This window comes from Fringilla coelebs (assembly GCF_963513975.1).
Source record: "Fringilla coelebs genome assembly, chromosome: 19".
Classification (NCBI taxonomy): Eukaryota; Metazoa; Chordata; class Aves; order Passeriformes; family Fringillidae; genus Fringilla; species Fringilla coelebs.
This window is the reverse complement of record NC_140045.1, coordinates 13683853-13702351: the sequence shown is the minus strand read 5'-3', so window position 1 is coordinate 13702351 and position 18499 is coordinate 13683853. Positions and strand designations below refer to the sequence as shown.

The following is an 18499-nucleotide window of genomic DNA, read 5'->3' as shown; positions in this document are numbered from 1 at the left end:
TTTACAGGCAGGGAGTTGATAACCAGGATCCCCAAGGACACACCCAGACATGACAAAAAATGAGTTGGCATCCAGTTCCCACAGAGTGCCCTGGAAGGTCCTGCCAGTCTCAGTCCCTGAATCTCCACTGTGGCCAGCCCTGAACCTCCTCCATAGGCTTGGTCCCCTGTGCTGCTGTCAGCCCACCAGGAACCCTCAGCCGGTAGAAAATCCCTGCAGGTGACACCAGGGTCCTGGCTGGTCACTGGTTTCACTTCAAATCCAGAGCAGCTCTGGCCCCGCTCCCTCTGGAGCTGCAGCCCCTGAGATCCCCGGGAGGGTCTTGGAGACAAAGGGGGGAGCAGAGGGTGCCAGGGACTGTCCCATGGGCATGGGGCCAGTACAGAGCTCGGGCCTGGCCAGGCCAGAGCCCACACAGGGAAGGGGTCTCAGCCAGGAGCAAGGTGTGACCCACCTGGAGCTCTCCTCCCTCTGCTGGGGGGGCAACCAGCCACTTTAAAATTCCCAATTTCCAGTCATTAATGCACTGAGCACAGTGGAGGCTGCCTCACCTCAGACTGGAGCATCCTCCCCTGGGGCAGGACTGGATGGGAGCTGTGACCCCCCGTGCCAGGCTGCAGCCCCCGGGGAGTGGGCATTTCCAGTTCCACCTCATCCAGGGAGAGCAGGAACGGCTGGGCAGGAAGGCAGGGAGGGCAGGACGGTACCTGGAGGAGAAGCAAACATTAGTCGCTATGAAAAGCAAAACCTCCCTGCTATTTTTCCTTTTAGGAAACTTGGAAACATCTCTTTTATGACATTTTCCAGTGGTTTTGCCTTGTTTTATAGCAATTGACAATATTTATATAATGACATAAACCACCATAAAGCAGGGCAGCCATGTAAATAGGTGCAAAGAGGAGGCTCCCAGGGCTGCTGGAGACACCACCCGGAGGGACCCAGCTCTGCTGAGCCTCCCCTGCCACCACAAGGCCCCCAGAATTAATCTGGGTATTAGGAGAAAAATCCCACCCTGGACATAAGCAACTCCCCCCACCAAGTCTGTGTTTTCTCCCCTTTCCCAAACTGGGCCTGGTTTTCCTTACCTGGGAGCTCAAGGAGAGCTGAGGGTTTTGCAGCCATGGGAGGTGAAGCCACCATGTTCTGCAGGATAAAATCTGACCTCAGGTGTCCAAATGGAGACTTAAAGCCCCAAAATGGGGCTCGGATGCTGCAGTCACCGTCAGCTGCTGCCAGGGAACTCCAAAGCTGGGGACAGCACATCCCCAGGCAGCTGGGATGTCCCCAGCCTTCAGATGGTGCCTGATGGTAACAGAATGCACCCCAAAGCCAGTTCTCCATGTGCAGAGCAGGAGGGAAAGGCCAGGGCACCTGGGGAACTGCCCACAGCACACCTGGACACCCAAGGCTCACTGCCCTGTTCCACCCTGTCAAGCACAGCCTGGACACCCCAAACCCCCAGGGACAGCCTCCAGCCCCTTCCCTGCTCCCACTGCTCCGGGGGGCTGCAGAAGGCCCCCAGCCCCTGATCCCAGGGCCAGACCCCTCCAGGCACTGGCACAGCCTGGGGGCTCAGAGGCAAATGAGCTGGCACAGCAGCCTGGGTGCTGGCACAGCAGGGACCTCCCCAGGCCTGTCCCTCCATCCCTGTGAGTTTCGTGCTTTCCATCAGCCCAGGCAAACCAACCCCTCCCTCCACCCACGGCCCCAGTGCCCTTCCTGCGCTCCCAGTAACGCTGCCCTGCAGGAGCTGCTGCTGGAACTGGTGCAGCTGGAGCAGCCTCTGCCGGGAGGGCACAGCAGCCCCATTTTGGGGTCCAGGGGGGCAGCTCCTCCCTGCTGCCAGCCCTCCAGGACACCCCCAGGAGGAGACACCAAGGGGGACACCCCAAGGGGGACACCCCCAGGAGGAGACACCCCAAGGGGGACAGCCCAAGGGGGACACCCTAAGGGGGACATCTCCAGGAGGACAACCCCAGGAGGACACCCCAAGGAGGACACCCCGAGGAGAAGACCCCAGGAGGAGACCCCCAGGAGGACACCCCAGGAGGACACCCCAGGAGGAGACCCCCAGGAGGAGACCCCGAGGAGAAGACCCCAAGGAGGAGACCCCCAGGAGGACACCCCAGGAGGACACCCCAGGAGGACACCCCCAGGAGGAGACCCCCAGGACACCCCTGCTGCTCCCCAGAGGGACAGGATGCCCCCTCAGCACCTCTGGAGCCCCTTGTGACCAGCAGGGAGCCAGCCAGGGCCACCCACCGCCCTGGGGACAGGAGTGGCACCCCCGGGCCAGTGGGGAGGGGGCTGTGGTGCCTTCAGGGAGGCTTTGGAGAGCAGCTGAAATGCCAAAACAATCATCACCGACCGTAGCAGCCCACAGACGTGGCTTGGTCTCGTTTCTGTTCGTCCTTGTGTCCGTGCCCCTCCCGCCCTCACCCTCACCCCCTCACAAACCTGTGTTCCTTTTGGGGTTGTTTTATTTTGTTGATTTTTTTTTTTTTATTATTTCTGTTAATATCTTGAACTGTAAATGTTGTTTAGTTATGACCATGGCAGACTGCTTTGGGCGATGTTTCTTTACAATGCATACTAATATATTATGGTTATTATATATGAATATATTTAATGACACGTGAAAAAGTTGTGGATTTTCTTATTGTTTTTCCAAGTTGTTTCTTTTTTTTCCTTTTTTTTTTTTTCCTTTTGTTTGTTTGTTTGTTTGTTTGTTAGATTGGCTGTAATTGACCCGAAGGAGCTTGTAACTGTTCAGCACCCCCTCGGTAGAACTAAAGTCAGAAACCAGTTGAATAAACTCTTGTAAACTGTAAAAATCTCCAGGAATTTCTGCTTTTTCCCACCCCACTGCTCGGTGAGCCTGTGGGACAAGGACCTGGGCAAGGCAATGATGGTGTCCCCTCCACCCCGGCTCCGTCAGCGGCCCCTCGGCAGGGCTGAGGTGGCACAGCTATTTTGGACTGGCACTCCCAGCCCTGTCCCTGCCCAGCACCCCCAGGCAGTGCCAGCGGCCTTGGGGACACGGGGTCAGCGTGGGTGGGTGGCAGGGGGGTCCCTAGCAGCCCCTGTGGGCTCAGCTGTGCCCTGCAGTGGGACAGAGCCAAAACCCAGAGCTGGGGGACAGCTGGGGACAGCCCAAGCCTGGAGTCAGGACAGCTGCCAGCCCCACTCTGGCCCCGTTTCTGTCCCAACCAGGGGCTGCTGGGCAGTGCTGGCCCCTCCTGCCCACCCTGCAGGGCTGGGGGATCCATCAGATCCCCCATCCAGGGGCTGCTGGGCAGTGCTGGCGCTTCCTGCCCACCCTGCAGGGCTCAGGGATCCCCCAGATCCCCCATCCAGGGGCTGCTGGGCAGTGCTGGCCCTCCCTGCCCACCCTGCAGGGCTCAGGGCTCCCCCAGCTCCCCCAGATCCCCCATCCAGGGGCTGCTGGGCAGTGCTGGCCCCTCCTGCCCACCCTGCAGGGCTGGGGGATCCCCCAGCTCCCCCATCCAGGGGCTGCTGGGCAGTGCTGGCCCCTCCTGCCCACCCTGCAGGGCTCAGAGCTCCCCCAGCCCCATCCAGGGGCTGCTGGGCAGTGCTGGCCCTTCCTGCCCACCCTGCAGGGCTCCCCCAGCTCCCCCAGATCCCCCATCCAGGGGCTGTTGGGCAGTGCTGGCCCCTCCTGCCCACCCTGCAGGGCTCCCCCAGCTCCCCCAGCCCCTTCCAGGATCAGCAAGGGCTGGGGGCACCGACAGCACAGAGAGCTGGAGGTGGGGGAAAACTGAGGCACAAAAACACTTCCAGGGACCAAACTCCAGGCAAAAGGTGCTGCCAAGTGCTGGGGTCAGCCCAGCTGTCCCGAGCCCTCAGCAGGGCCGGGATTTATGAACCCAAAAACACGGCGGGGCGGAAATGTCAGATGTTTATTGCAGAGCCAAACGGGTCCCAAGTGCCAGCCCTCTGCTCCCGGGGCAAATGGGCTTCCCAGACTGCAGGTGGCCACTCGTCCAGAGGTGACACAGTGGCTCTGGAAAGGGGGGATGAGGCTTTTCCCACGGAGGGCTGGACCTGGAGTGGTTTTCCCAGGCTGGCCCCAGCAGGCAGTGTGGGAGAGGAGCCATCCACACCCCGAGCTCAGCCCAGGAACCAGGGAATGGGAAAGTGCCCAGCAGCATTCCAGGATGGTCCCTGCTCTGTGCAGGAGTGGGGATTTCTCCCAGGGCACTGGGACACCCGAGGGCCTGGGGCACACACCAGCCTGCCCAGCACTGGGATTGTTGGTCTGGAAGTCACAACTCCTGAGCACATCCTCCAGGAGAGAGATGGAGGAGGTGGCAGGGAGGTCTCTGGGCACATTCCAGGAAGATCTTTGCTTGGAGAAGCCACTCCAGGTTGGCTCCTCCACCGCTGCTGCTCGGAGCCAAACCCCTGCCTCTCTCGTATTTTAACCTCCCTTTTCTTTAGTGGGGCAGGGAGACAGAAAAGCTTCCCTGCACACAGCAGAGCGCTGCCAAACCCACTGCTTTTCAATCAAATGCCTCCTGACACGTTAAATGCTACCCAAAGGGCAAGGCTGAGAACCCCTTTGCTGGCCACAGTGAGCAAGTCCTGCTGCTTCCCCCCTTCCCAGGCACTCACAGCAAAAACGTGGTGGAGGGCCCAGGGGTCAGAACAGCCTCTGAATGCCTGGGTCAGAACAAAGCGCTGTGGAACGCTGACCAGGATGAGTTCCACGGCCATCCTGCGTGTCCTGGGAATTCAAACAAAGCCCTCATTCCCTCCAGAAGTGGCAGTTTTAATTAGGAGCCCAGAAGTGGCAGTTTTAATTAGCAGCCCGGGCCCGTGGTCTGAACAAAGCCCACGTTGCTCTCTGGCTGTCACTGAAGATCCAGGGGCTGCTCCAGAGCTGGCAGGGAAATCCTGCTCCAGGTCTGGAGGCTGCTGCTGAGGAACAGCTCCAGGAGCATTCCCAGTGTCCACAGAACTGCAGGAATGCACAGATTTGGAACTCCTCTCCAAAACCTTTCCCTGGCTCCAGCTGGAGCAGCCCAGGGTAAAGCTCCATTGCTAATCTGACATCAACAATAACTCACAACCCCTGCCGTGTCCTCTTGAAAACCAGAGCACATCAACCCAGCCCTGCCTGCCCCTGCCCTCTGACAGCCCCAGGGTGAAACATCTCTCTGAGAAAACTGAGCAGGCACAGCCTGGGCTGCCCTTGGAAAGGCTTCAAGGGCTTTCTCCAGCAGAGCACAAGGACAACTCTGGAGGAGCCCCAGGCTCCAGCCTCTCCTCCAGCTCCGAGCACTGAGGATGGGCACAGAGCCCTGGCTGAAGCTGGATCTCTGGGCCTTTCCCTCCACCAAGCTCCTCTCTCCTGTGCCCTCCCTGGGAGCACAAAGACAGGGAAATGCTCTCTGGGTCCAGGGCACAGCTCCCACAGCAGCAGGACACGGCCCCACCTGTCACAGGTGAAGGAGAGAAGCCCTGGATCCCTGGGAATGTTCAAGGTTGGACACTGGGGCTTGGAGCAAGCTGGGCCAGTGCAGGTGTCCCTGCCCAGGGCAGGGCGGCACTCTGTGGGATTTCAGGTCCTTCCCATCCAAACCGCTCTGGGATTCCGGGTACTCCACGGGTCCCACGGGGTACTCAGGAGCTCCCTGCTTCCTGCAGAACTCCATCCTCTTCATCTTCTTCCATGGCTCTCATGCCCAGAGCCTGGAGCCACGGGGTCCAAGCTCCAGCTGCACCCTGCAAGGAGACCCTGAAGGTGACCTGCAGCCTCCAAACCTTCGCAAAGGGGCAGTGCCTAAGTGCCAGCCGGGGGAAACTGAGCCCAGAAGAGAAGAAGGGATTTGTGCCAGTCAAAAGGGGACAGACAGCACCTGGACAGCCTGGTTCCCACCTGCCAGAGCCGTGCTGGATGTGCTGGGGGCAGAGGGAAACCAGGGCCAAAGCCAGGTGAGAGCTGTGAAAGGAGACACCACCAGGGCAGGTGAGGGCCAGCCCTTGCAAGTCTGAGAGATCTGACATAATGCACACGAAGTCTGACAGAAATTGCTTATTTCCTTCTCCAGACCAGCTCTTAGGGTATGGCAGCGTTGGATAAATCATTCACAGACAACACAAGATAGGAGGAAACAATAAAACCCCGGGCAGAGACACTGTATAGAAATGGATCAGCTTTAATCAGTATTTATTGCTTGCTCTATTAATCCTGAAATCAAACTGACATGTGTAACAAAATAATTATTCTCTTGGCCAGAAGCAAACATTTAATACTTCTTTTTCATTAGTTTTGAAATAGGTAATCCTTCCTCTCAGCTGTAGAAGGGTGTGAGAAGCTGTCAAAGAAGAGCCAGAGCTCAGTGAGGACGTTAATTGTGGTGCATCTCCCGAGGCCAGGCTGGCAGGGCCCCTGGGGAGCCCACGAGGGCAGAGCTCTCACTCTCACAGGCTGGGCTGAGTCCTGCTGCTGCTGCTCAGTTCCCATCCCTGGGGATCAGTAACTCACCAGTGACTTCGTCCCTGGGGATCAATAACCCACCAACAACTATCCCTGGAGATCAATAACACACCAACAACTGTCCCTGGAGATCAATAACCCACCAGCAACTGTCCCTGGAGATCAATAACCCACCAACAACTGTCCCTGGGGATCAGTAACTCGCCAGTGACTCCATCCCTGGGGATCAATAACCCACCAGCAACTGTCCCTGGGGATCAATAACCCACCAATAACCATCCCTGGGGATCAATAACCCACCAGTAACCATCCCTGGAGACCAATAACCCACCAATAACCATCCCTGCACATCAATAACCCACCAACAACCGTCCCTGGAGACCAATAACCCCCCAATGCCCATCCCTGGGGATCAGTAACCCCCCAATGCCCATCCCTGGGGATCAATAACCCCCCAATGCCCATCCCTGGGGATCAATAACCCACCAATAACCATCCCTGGAGACCAATAACCCACCAATAACCACCCCTGCACATCAACAACCCACCAATAACCATCCCTGGGGATCGATAACCCCCCAATGCCCACCCCTGGGGATCAATAACCCACCAATAACCACCCCTGCACATCAATAACCCCCCAGACTCCCCCAGGGGCTGAGCAGGACCCCGTCCCCAGCGGTTCTGTGCAGCCCAGGGCTCCTGCAGGGCCGTCCCTGCCCAGGCTGGCAGAGCCCAGGCGCAGCCATCGCCAGGGCAGCCCTGGAACAGAGCAGCTCCTCTCCGCAGGAGGGGTCCCGAGCAGGGAGCGCTCTGCTCCCAAAGCTCTCCTGGGTTTTGGTGCCTGCAGCCCCTGGGATGTCTGAGCTCGGCGGGATGGGCAGGGCAGCAGCAGCAGCAGCAGCAGCAGCACCAGCTCCAGCACCAGCACCAGCACCAGCAGCAGCACCAGCGTGTGCCCAGGGCAGGAGAGGCGCGTCCATCCCGCAGCTGCGGCTGCCTGAGCGCCGGGGAAGGTGGGAACAGGGGGATGAAATCCTGTCAGTGGGATGAAATCCTGTCAGTGGGATGAAATCCTGTCAGTGGGATGAAATCCTTCTCCCACTGAAATCCCGCAGATCCCACCGAGCTCCTCGGCCAAGGAGAGTGGGGCTGCCTCAGAACCCACAGAATGCTGCAGTGGGGTCATTCCCAGCCATGGAGGTTGCTCAGGCTGCTGCAGTGGGGTCATTCCCAGCTGTGGAGGTTATTCAGGCTGCAGTGGGTTCACTCCCAGCTGTGGAGGCTGTGGAGGCTGCTGCAGTGGGGTTTGTTCAGTCTGCTGCAGTGGGTTCATTCCCAGCCATGGGGTTTGTCGAGGCTGCTGCAGTGGGTTCATTCCCAGCTGTGGAGGCTGTTCAGGCTGCTGCAGTGGGTTCATTCCCAGCTGTGGAGGTTATTCAGGCTGCAGTGGGTTCATTCCCAGCTGTGGAGTTTGTCTAGGCTGCTGCAGTGGGTTCAATCCCAGCCATGGAGGTTATTCAGGCTGCAGTGGGTTCATTTCCAGCTGTGGAGGTTGTCCAGGCTCCTGCAGTGGGGTTTGTCCAGGCTGCTGCAGTGGGTTCATTTCCAGCTGTGGGGTTTGTCCAGGCTGCTGCAGTGGGGTTTGTTCAGGCTCCTGCAGTGGGTTCACTCCCAGCTGTGGGGTTTGTCCAGGCTGCTGCAGTGGGTTCACTCCCAGCCGTGGGGTTTGTCCAGGCTGCTGCAGTGGGTTCATTCCCAGCTGTGGGGTTTGTCCAGGCTCCTGCAGTGGGTTCATTCCCAGCTGTGGGGTTTGTCCAGGCTGCTGCAGTGGGTTCATTCCCAGCTGTGGGGTTTGTCCAGGCTGCTGCAGTGGGTTCACTCCCAGCCGTGGGGTTTGTCCAGGCTGCTGCAGTGGGTTCATTCCCAGCTGTGGGGTTTGTCCAGGCTGCTGCAGTGGGTTCACTCCCAGCCGTGGGGTTTGTCCAGGCTGCTGCAGTGGGTTCATTTCCAGCTGTGGGGTTTGTCCAGGCTGCTGCAGTGGGTTCACTCCCAGCCGTGGAGGTTGTTCCCAACGATGGATGGAGCTCATTCCTGCCCTCAGCAGTCCCTGCCCGAGCCCTGGGGCCCCCCTGGAGCAGCTGCCCCGGCAGGGTCGGGGTTAACCCGTGGGCCAGAGCGCGACCACGGCGATGGCGATGAGCAGCAGCACGATGACCACCAGCATCCCTGCGGGGACACAGCAAGGCTCAGGGACACAGCAGGGCTCAGGGACACAGCAGGGCTCAGGGACAGAGCAAGGCTCAGGCTGCTGCCTCCAGCACTTACCGATGGATTCCTGTGATCCAGTTCCTCCTCTCCCCCTGCTCACCCCAACAGCCCCGCACTGGTGACCCCAGCAGAGACCTGGACCCAAACCCCACTCTGGCAGAGCGATCCCTTCCCTTTCTGACCCCACACATCAGAATTTCCCAGCAGGGCCTGTGGGGTACCTCCCTCTCTGAACATCTGCCACAGAAACACCAAGGGATGTGTTTAACTCACAGCCAGGCCAGCTGAGCTTTGCTAGAATCCCTCTGTACCATCCCACTGGGGCAAAGGATTATCCAGGAGGAAATCCACACTGCAGCAGGAAATTGTTTCCAACACAAAGTTCTCCTGCTTTCAGACAGAACTCTGCGCAGGGCTGGGCTCTCAGGCATGGACCTGACCTGGGGAAGCAGGGATCATCCAGAATCCCACAGGGCCCTGCCCCACCCCTGTCTGTGTGCCCCATCCTGCCCCAAAACCCACTGGATCCCTGCAGAGGTCAATGACAAATGAGATCTTACAAAATGGGATCCCTCCCCTCTCCCTAATTCCCCATTTCCCAGCAGGAATCCTCTCCTTTCTCTCCCACTTTTTAGAGGAAAGGAAGAAATATTTTACTGGGAACACCCTGGATCCACCTCCCAAACCACCCCCAATAAACAAACTCCTCACCCAGCTGGATCCCTGTGCTGGGCACTGGCATCACACCCACGGGCATCCCCTGGGCTTAAATGATCTTTTAATTAAGAGGCTTTTATTTGTGTTCAGGATCTGCTGTGTGCAGTCTCCCTGCCTGAGCTGAGGGAATGCAGAGGGTTCCAAGAGTGGAAAACCTGTCCCTTCCTCTCTCTGCTCACTGAGGACTATTACTCAACCACTTACAGTATTTACAAGTCCAGCTCATGGCAATTAAAAAAGGATGTATTGAAATAAACTCCTCCTTCCAAGCTGGAAAAGGATATTAGACACTGCTTTTTGTAAATACTGTCATGTTTTCTGTGCAGAAACTGTTCCTCTGCCAGGGGGCCAGGATTTTTTTTTTTCCAGGGAAATAAGAGTTGCCACCAACAGTATATTTTTTCTCTTATGCTCAGCTGAAACCATTTGTGATCCCATCCATGCCTGCCCTCTGGCAGTGGGAGCCATTCCCTGGGTCTGTCCCTCCATCCCTTGTCCCCAGTCCCTCTCCAGCTCTCCTGGAGCCCCTTCAGGCTCTGGAAGGGCTCTGAGCTCTCCCTGGAGCCTTCTCCTCTCCAGGCTGAACAGCCACAACTTCCTCACCCTTTCAGTCTCGAATTTTTTACACCTTAATATACATTCTGGAGTTTTCAACAGAGCCAGGAGCAAATAATTTGCCTAAATAGGGAAGAAGTAAGATCTGATAAAGCTGCCACATTCCCATTCTCTGTTATGTTTTGCACTGGAGGGAGAAGTTTTAGAGGGTGCAAATCCTTCACACAGTTTCAGTGTAACAGAGTTTATGGACTGCAGCAATTAAGAGACAACTGAGATCAGCTGCTTGGAAAATCCTCCCTAGGTGTGAATTACTAATGATACAGGGGGGACTTAATGGGGGTAATTATTCTTTGACGAGTCCCAAGAAAAACTGTACATAAACCCCAAATGATGCCCAGCAGGAAGAGGGAAGGTGAGGCTAATAAAGGATTGCTAAAGGGCAGTGCTGAGTGAGGGAACTGCAGGGCACAGTCAGGGCACTGAGAGAGGGGACAGCAAAGGGAAATAAACCTCCTTCCACCCCTGGGGAAAAAAAAGAAAACCAAACAAGAAAAACCTGCAAAACCTGCAGCCCCAAAGGCCAAGTGTGTCCTTGTCCCAGCTGAGGTGGGAGCAGCAGCGCTGCTGAGCCCAGGGCACCAGGCAGGAGCACAGGGCTGCCCAGCACACACAGCCCTGCACCCTCAGCACCCAGAGCAGCTGCTGCACACATTTCCCCTCAGAACAGCAAATCAGAAGGGTCTGGAGGATTCAAACCTGGGTGTTTCGCATGCTTTCCCCACAAAAGCTGCGGATAGGATCTGACAGGAATTCTGCACTCAGCTCCCTGCCTGCTTTGCCTTTTTTTGCTCAAATGCTATGAAATATAAAAATTCCCCTTGACAAGAAACCCTCAAAGAGAGGTTCAGGAATCAAAGCCTTTCTTAAAGTCAACAGGAGTCAGAAGAGAACAAAGGAAAGATTCTCGTGCAAAAGGAAACAGCGCCAGGAACACAAATCCCAACTGCATCCCAGGGCAAGGTGGGAAGCAGAAATCTCTGTGCAATTATGAGCAAGTAATCAAGGCAGGCTGCAGGAAATGCCATGCTCCTGAAGCTCCCTGTGCTGAAGGCTCTGGGGCAGTGCTCCAGCTGCTGATCCAGCTGCTGATCCAGCTGCTGATCGAGTGCTGATCCCAGTGCTGATCCCTCACTGCTGATCCCAGTGCTGATCCAGCTGCTGATCCCACTGCTGATCCAGCTGCTGAGCCCTCACTGCTGATCCCAGTGCTGATCCCTCACTGCTGATCCCAGTGCTGATCCCTCACTGGGGATATTCAGAGAGCAAACACAGCCAAGTGTGGTTGGGTCCTGAAGTAAATGCTGCTTTCAGCCCATTATAAACTTCTAAGCCCATTAAAAACTTTCTTTCAGCCCATTAAAAACCTCCAAGGCATGTGCCTGTGTGTGGGGCTAACTCCTGTGCCCTGGCTGCAGAAGCTGCAGGGCTGCATCCAAGTCCATGTCAGCAATGTCCAACCTGCATCTGGTAAATCCCACCCCAAAACTGAGATGTGCCCATGGCAATGCCCAGGCAGCCCTGCACCAAGCCCTGAGCATCCCCAGCAGTGAATATTTCAGTGAACATTTCTGGGAACAGCAGCTCTCCTTGGGGTTTTCCCTATCTCTCCTGCTGATCTGAGTGTAGTGTCATTCAACACTGGTGTCTTTTATAGATGATAAAATAATAATGAATAGCATGCTTGGACTTTAAAGAGCCTGTATAGGATTGCATTATCTGGAAAAGGCAGCTTGGTTTGGGCCAAGGAAGTTATATTCCCACAGAACTGTCTATCCAGGAGTTTATGAATAAGTCTTCTTTTATAAGGGACAGGGAGCAGTAACTTTAAACACATAATTGTTGTTTTATAGGGCAGCAGAGAGGCAGGGCAAGGATGGGACCTTCAGCAAGAGGCCTGGCTGCTTTCCTCCAGGACTTCCATTTAATATCACAGTTTTACAGAGCCCAGACTTTATCTGCTGTTTCAGTAAGTTAATTTTAAGGCCGTGTTGCCAGATATATGGCAGGAGCCCTGCCCAAATCCCCTGCAAGCCCTGCTTTGGGAGGCAGCAGAGAACCAGCCTGCAGGCTGGCTCTGACCCCTCTGCACATACCTAAAGCACGACTCTCACATGGCAGGCACCCCGAGAAATCCATCTTGCTGTCCTTTATGTTCCCTACAAAAGGGCCAAGCGCTTTCTCCCCCAAAAGCCATAAAATCCTTTCCCTCCAACACTTTCCCCGTGCTGGGTATTCCATTTGTGCTGCATTAAGAAGCACTTGAGCAGGAATCCCACGCTATTAAGCTGCCTGGTGTGTAAGTGCAGCCCCATTCCTCCACCTGCAGCTCTGAGCCCACCTCTCTGGAGGCTTTTCTTTATTAGTTTTGTGACAGCCAAACGTTTTCTTGGGCGAGAGGGCCGGGGAAACGCTGCTCACCCCCAGGAACCTGGCCCTTATTGCTTTTGACCTTCCTTTTCAACTGCTCTGCCTGGAGAAATCCAACACTACAATTGTACCTCGCAGCCCTGACATCAAAATCATTGGCAGGTCTCAGAGAAATCAAGAGCAGGCTCCGCCAGGTTATTAAAGGCTCCAAATGTTCATGTGTTTCCTTGGGTCTAGAGGAGGGGGAGAAGGCACTCCTCAAAAAAGCTGAGCTCCTTGGAAACAACAACTATTGCATTATTAATTCCTTATTTGGAAGAAAGAACAGCCCAGGTCGTTCCTATGTGAGATGAAAAGGCTCTGGGTCCGTGAGTTATTGCACATTTGGAGCCGTTCATGCGGTGCCAGATTAACCCAAAAAAACGATTTATCTGAGGGGAAGGTGCAGGCTTTGTTTGTGCACTTTAACTCCTCAGTCAACATTCTTTCACACTCCAGAAATTGCATTTTTGTGGGGTTTGGTCATCTCAGGTTGGGGCTAGGATTCCCTCTGGGGCACACAGATGAGCCTGGTGCTAACACAAGTTCTGGTCAGGGTGTGGAGATCCCTCAGGTCACTGACAGAAGGGCCTGTGGGCAAACAAAGCGGGGCTAAAACCCAGCAGGGTGAGAACCATCCCCGCCAGAAAACAAACCTCAGAGCAGCCCCAGCAGCAGCTGGGGTGAGTTTACATCCAAACCTTGAAACAACCCCAGACTGCGGGTCCCAAACGCCACGTGCAGCCTGGCCGAGGGCAGGCAGTGAGATAAGTGTTTCTGTAATCCATATTGTTATCCTTCAATTTGCTTCTTTGCTGCTCTATGTTTCAGGTGACAGACCCGTGCCAGGCATGCCCTGAACCGCTTCCAAGCACAACTGCCCCGAGAGCCCAGATCCCCTCCAGCAGTGGCACCAGCCCAAGCTCACCCCAAGGCCAGCCAGGGCTCTGCTCCCAGCCCCAGCTGCTGCCCAGGCTCCAGCAGCCCCGGTGCTGCTCCGTGGTGAGGTCCCCTCCTGCCTTTGGGGGCTCAGCTCCAGGGCTTTGGGGTGCCCCCTTTGAGTGTGTGTCTGCTGAACCATTCCTGAGCTCCTGCTCTGCCCTGGGAACAGAGGTCAGCCAGGGCAGCTCAAAGGCAGGAGAGTTCCCCATGGAAATGAGGACATTTGAATTATTTTACCTTCTGAGCCACCAGAAGTGAAGCTCAGACAGACATTTGTTCAGAGCTGAAGACGAGGCAAGAACTAAACTGTCACAAGTTTCGACTTTCAGAGGAGTCTGTGGGAAAGGGAACACTTGGAGCTAAATTTGTGCCTCCTTTAAATAGCAGCAGGTAGCTGGGAGAGGACAATGCTGGAGAAATGGTTCAGGTACCTCTGAGCCACAATGACTGAAGCAGAGAGCTTTAAAGGAATCCCCACCTGAGCACCCCCTGCAAAAACACCGGGAAATAAAATCATTTCCTGGACTCACCACTGCATCAGCAGCAGGTGTGAGAGGCAGCAGCCTGCCCATCCCAAAAAGCCCCAAACAACCAAAACTGGCAGCCCCAACCCACCTCTGCCTGTTCTGAGGGTGGGCTGGGGCAGAGCTGTGCACATCACCCAGCCCCAACCTGGAAACATCCTCGTGGATTTTCCTTTTGTTCCTCTGCAGTGACTTCACAACTTTCCCTGCTTGGCCCCACACCATCACCAGACTCTTTCCAGCCCCAAAGGTCACTGGCAGATGTGGTTACTGGATTTCTTTGCATGTGGCTTGGTTTTCTTCCCCCTTTTTTTAATTAAACAAGCACACACACACAGAGTTTCCAGCTGTCCTCCCTCCAGACTCCTGGGCATCCTTTCCCTTCCATCAGGGACAGCCAGGAGCAGGAGCAGCTGAGGGATGCTCAGCATTTCTGGGCAGCAGAGCTGCAGCCTGGAGTGGCACCTGTGCAAGTGCCACACACCTCAGGGTGCACAGAGGGCTTCCTGGGAGAAAGGAAACAAAACAGCTCAAAGAAGAGCACAGAGGTTCCAAAAATCCCTCATGGCATGTGAGGGTCACTCAGCTCACTCCAGTGAGCCCAGCCAAGCCAAAGGTGTCACCTGAACCCTTCTGCTCTGCAAAAACCAGCAGGAAGGGTGGGAAAGCACAGCTTTAACAGGGATATCCCCATCTCCAGCAGAAGATATCCCCCAGGCCATGGGCCATGAGGCACAGCAGGGTGTGCCATGACCTGTGCCATGGACCTTCAGGAGCTGGGAGCAGGGAGGGCAGGACAGCCAGGGAAAGCTGCCCTGGCCCCAGGACATCCAAGGTTTGTGATGGAAAGCCCAGCCAGGTGGGACCTTGGGCAGCACCAGTCCCAGGGCACTGAGGGGACCCTCCCAGCCTGGGGGATTCACCAGCCCTGGCCCAGCTAATGCAGAGCTGGGCAGGGTCTGAGGGCTGGGGCTCTCCCAGATCTGTGTCTGCATGGACCTTCTCCAGCCCAGCCTCCCTGCCCAGCCCCAGCCCCAGCCCCAGCAGGGGATGCAGGAGCCCAGCCCAGCTGGCAAACTCCAAAGGCTTTTCCTGAAAGGAAGGGTCAGAGCCCAGCCCTGTACCTGCAGCAGGCTGGGGACAGGCAGAAGCTGTGACAGATGATCTCAGCAGGGAACTGCTGTCCCTGCACCACTCTCCCCAGGAAGAACAAACGGGCAAAGAAAAAGACTGAAATGAAAGGGCAGCTCTGCTGGCCTGGCACAGAAGGGACATCTGCCCACCTCCATCTGCCAGCAGCCCCACTCCCTGGCTTTGTTTCTGGTGGGGTCACTTTTCTGCCATTGTGGCTGCCTGAACTGCCTCCCCAGGACACCAGGGCCAGACTGGGAAAAAGGTGGGAACGTGGCGAGAAGGAGGAGGCAACCACCAGCTCTGCTCAGATGCATCACTAAATTGTCCCATCGGGCTCTTAAATCACTTGGGAAAGGATTATCTTTTGCCTCTGCCTTTGTTTTTCACTCTGGCAAGGGCTGGGATGGCTCCCTCCCTGCTTACATGGACACATTACAGCACCAGAATGCTTCCAAAGGGTTTCCAGCATCCCGTGAAAAAAATAAACAAGAAATAAAAACAATCCCAGCTCAGTCAAACGAGCAGAACAGCAACAGCAACAGCCCTAGGGTTCTGCTGATCCAGCTGAACCTGCAGGGACAACCTCCCCACAAGGCACTGACCAAGAAGAACCCACACACCAAAGATCAGACCGTGCTCCTGTCAGTCATTCACGGTGGATTAAGTGTTCCTGAAGGCTGCTCCATGTGTCTCCCATTTGCCCAAGTGCCCTGCTCACCCAGGAATTGCAGGAACTTCTGGAAATGGGCTCCCCCGTGCCCGGGATGCCTGGCTGAGTGCTCAGCAGGGCTGAGATTTCCATACAAATTGCAAAGCTCCTAAATGGCTTCCTCAGCACAGGGCCGGGGGTGGAAACGGGAGAATATTTAATGATTAGTTCCTTATGGCTCCCACATTCTTGAAGCATATTTCTCGCAGTCCCTGGAACACTCCTGCATTCTTGATTGCAAAATGGCAATAAGTGATTTCCTCTAAAAGCCTCATCTTTTATTGAAATACTAAAAATACCCCACTAGCCCCACTGCACTGCAGCCTCTCTCTTTCCTGGACAGGCCCCATCAACCCTGATGTATTCTATTTTGAAGACAGCAATAAACATTTCAGCATGGGCCGTTCAATCCCCTCCATAATAGATCTTGCATTTCCAGTGGAGCCCTCCCAGCACCATAAATCATCTTTACACAGACTTAAGTATGAGAAACTCCAGCTCAAAACCAGCATGGACTTTTTTTTTTTTCTTTTTAGAAATTAAGAATGGGCACAAAAATTAAATGTGTGACAACTTTAAACATGAAACCACTGGGCTGACCCTGCAAACCAGGGCTGCTGCAATGGTCAGAGCCACACTGCACTGCTGCTCCAGTCAATCCTCCTGACACAAACCTACCCTGGTGGGGTGAGAAAACTCAGAAAAACCCCCCTGCACATCCACTGCACCCGAACAAACACGGCTTTCAGGGCTGGGACACTCTGGCTGCTGCTGATTTTAAAAGCCACAGATGAAGATTGATGACACTGCACGCCTGAACTGCTCCCACACACCCAAAACTCCTCTTGCTCCTCCAGCCCATGCAGACTGGGAGCCCAAACTGCTCTCCCCTCTGCTCAGGATGTCTCTCCATCTGCTGCAGAGCTTGGAGGAAGCTCAGAGATAATTCCAGGTACACACAAGGAGGCTCCTGCCTGAGCCAGGGCTGAGGAGCTTCCACAGCCCCAGGAGAGTGAATCTGACCTTGGAACCCTGCACAGTCCCAGGAGAGTGAACCTGACCTTGGGAACCTGCACAGCCCCAGGGCAGAGTGAACCTGACCTTGGGAATCCTGCACAGCCCCAGGGCAGAGTGAACCTGACCTTGGGAACCTGCACAGCCCCAGGAGAGTGAACCTGACCTTGGAACCCTGCACAGTCCCAGGAGAGTGAACCTGACCTTGGGAACCTGCACAGCCCCAGGACAGAGTGAACCTAACCTTGGGAACCTGCACAGCCCCAGCACAGAGTGAACCTGACCTTGGAACCCCTGCACAGACCCAGGAGAGTGAACCTGACCTTGGAACCCTGCACAGCCCCAGGAGAGTGACCCTGACCTTGGAACCCTGCACAGCCCCAGCACAGAGTGAACCTGACCTTGGGAACCCTTCCACAGCCCCAGGACAGAGTGAACCTGACCTTGGGAACCCTGCACAGCCCCAGGAGAGTGACCCTGACCTTGGGAACCCTGCCCAGCCCCAGGACAGAGTGAACCTGACCTTGGAAACCCTGCCCAGCCCCAGGACAGAGTGCACCTGACCTTGGGAACCTGCACAGCCCCAGGACAGAGTGAACCTGACCTTGGGAACCCCATCACTGCTGCCACAGGGATGGCAGCTCCCTGTGCCACAGGATCCAGCCAGGAACAGGCTGTGCTGGGCATCAGCCTCCCCTTCTGGGTGAATCTCACCCCACTGAGCCCTTCCTTCCCCACTAGGGTCCACAAAACAGCAGCTGTGTCTGTGGCAGGAATTCTGCAGGCAGGCTGACAGAGCGCTGCAGAAACTGGGCTGGAACCTTTGTCCAAGTGGTGTTGGTGCTAAAATCAGTGAAGTTTCACCCAAATCCATTTGTCCAAAGTGGTGTTGGTGCTGAAATCAGTGAAGTTTCACCCGAATCCATTTGTCCAAAGTGGTGTTGGTGCTAAAATCAGTGAAGTTTCACCCAAATCCATTTGTCCAAAGTGGTGTTGGTGTTAAAATCAATGCAGTTGCACCTGAATGTTTAAAGAGCCACATGGGAAGATACCAAGGGCTTTTCCAAGCATTTATTTTCAGTTGACTCATTCCATGAATTTCATCTGGGTGAGTCTCCTGCTCCAAGAGCAGGATCTGGTGACCACAGCAAGGACCTGCTCTGGAGGAACACAGACCCCTGGAGTCATCACTCACAAAAACACCAGGAGGAAATGGACCATGGAAGGTTCTAGTCCCACTCAGTGCTCCAAGCAGGGTCAAGTAAGGGAGCTGGGCTGGATGATCCTTGTGGGTCCCTTCCCACCTGAGATATTCCATGGTTCCAGCACCAGGCTCAGGTCCTGAGCCTTGGGAACCCTTGGGAAGGCCAGGGAGCTGCTGAGGGATCCCACAGCCTGGATGAAGCCCAGGGATGGGCCCCCTGTCCCCAGCTGCTCTCAGGAAGGCTCTTCCCAGCCCACCAAAGCCCAGCACAGCAGGGACAGCACCCTGGAATGGGAAAGGGCTTTCCACCTCAAGCACAAAGGAGAAAAGCCTTGGTGTCCTCCTGGCTGGGTCTCTGAACATTCAGGTGAAGCTTCCCTGACCCCTTTGGATGGAGAGTGCTCCAGCCCAGTTCCTGCTGGGTGCAGCAGCCTCCTGCAGAATTCTTGACACAGATACAGCTGTTGTTTTGTTGGGAATTGTGTTTTCACAACCCA

The 18499-nt window shown here is 55.6% G+C and overlaps 1 protein-coding gene across 3 annotated transcripts in view; it reads right to left on the bottom strand.

Moving 5' to 3' along the window:
• Positions 1-5614: 5614 nt before the first annotated feature.
• Positions 5615-18499, bottom strand: part of STX8 (syntaxin 8) — an 83850-nt gene continuing 70965 nt past the window's right edge. The window contains exons 8-10 of one of the 3 annotated variants that reach the window (XM_084218256.1): positions 7019-8692; positions 6549-6707; positions 6196-6506 (exon numbers count right to left, since the gene is read on the bottom strand). In XM_084218256.1, the coding sequence (XP_084074382.1) occupies positions 8625-8692 (68 nt within the window). In that variant the 3' untranslated portion in view covers positions 6196-6506; positions 6549-6707; positions 7019-8624. Of the gene's footprint in view, positions 5749-6195; positions 6708-7018; positions 8693-18499 lie in introns of those variants that run through there. The other 2 variants (XM_084218255.1, XM_084218257.1) reach the window with 2 other exon arrangements.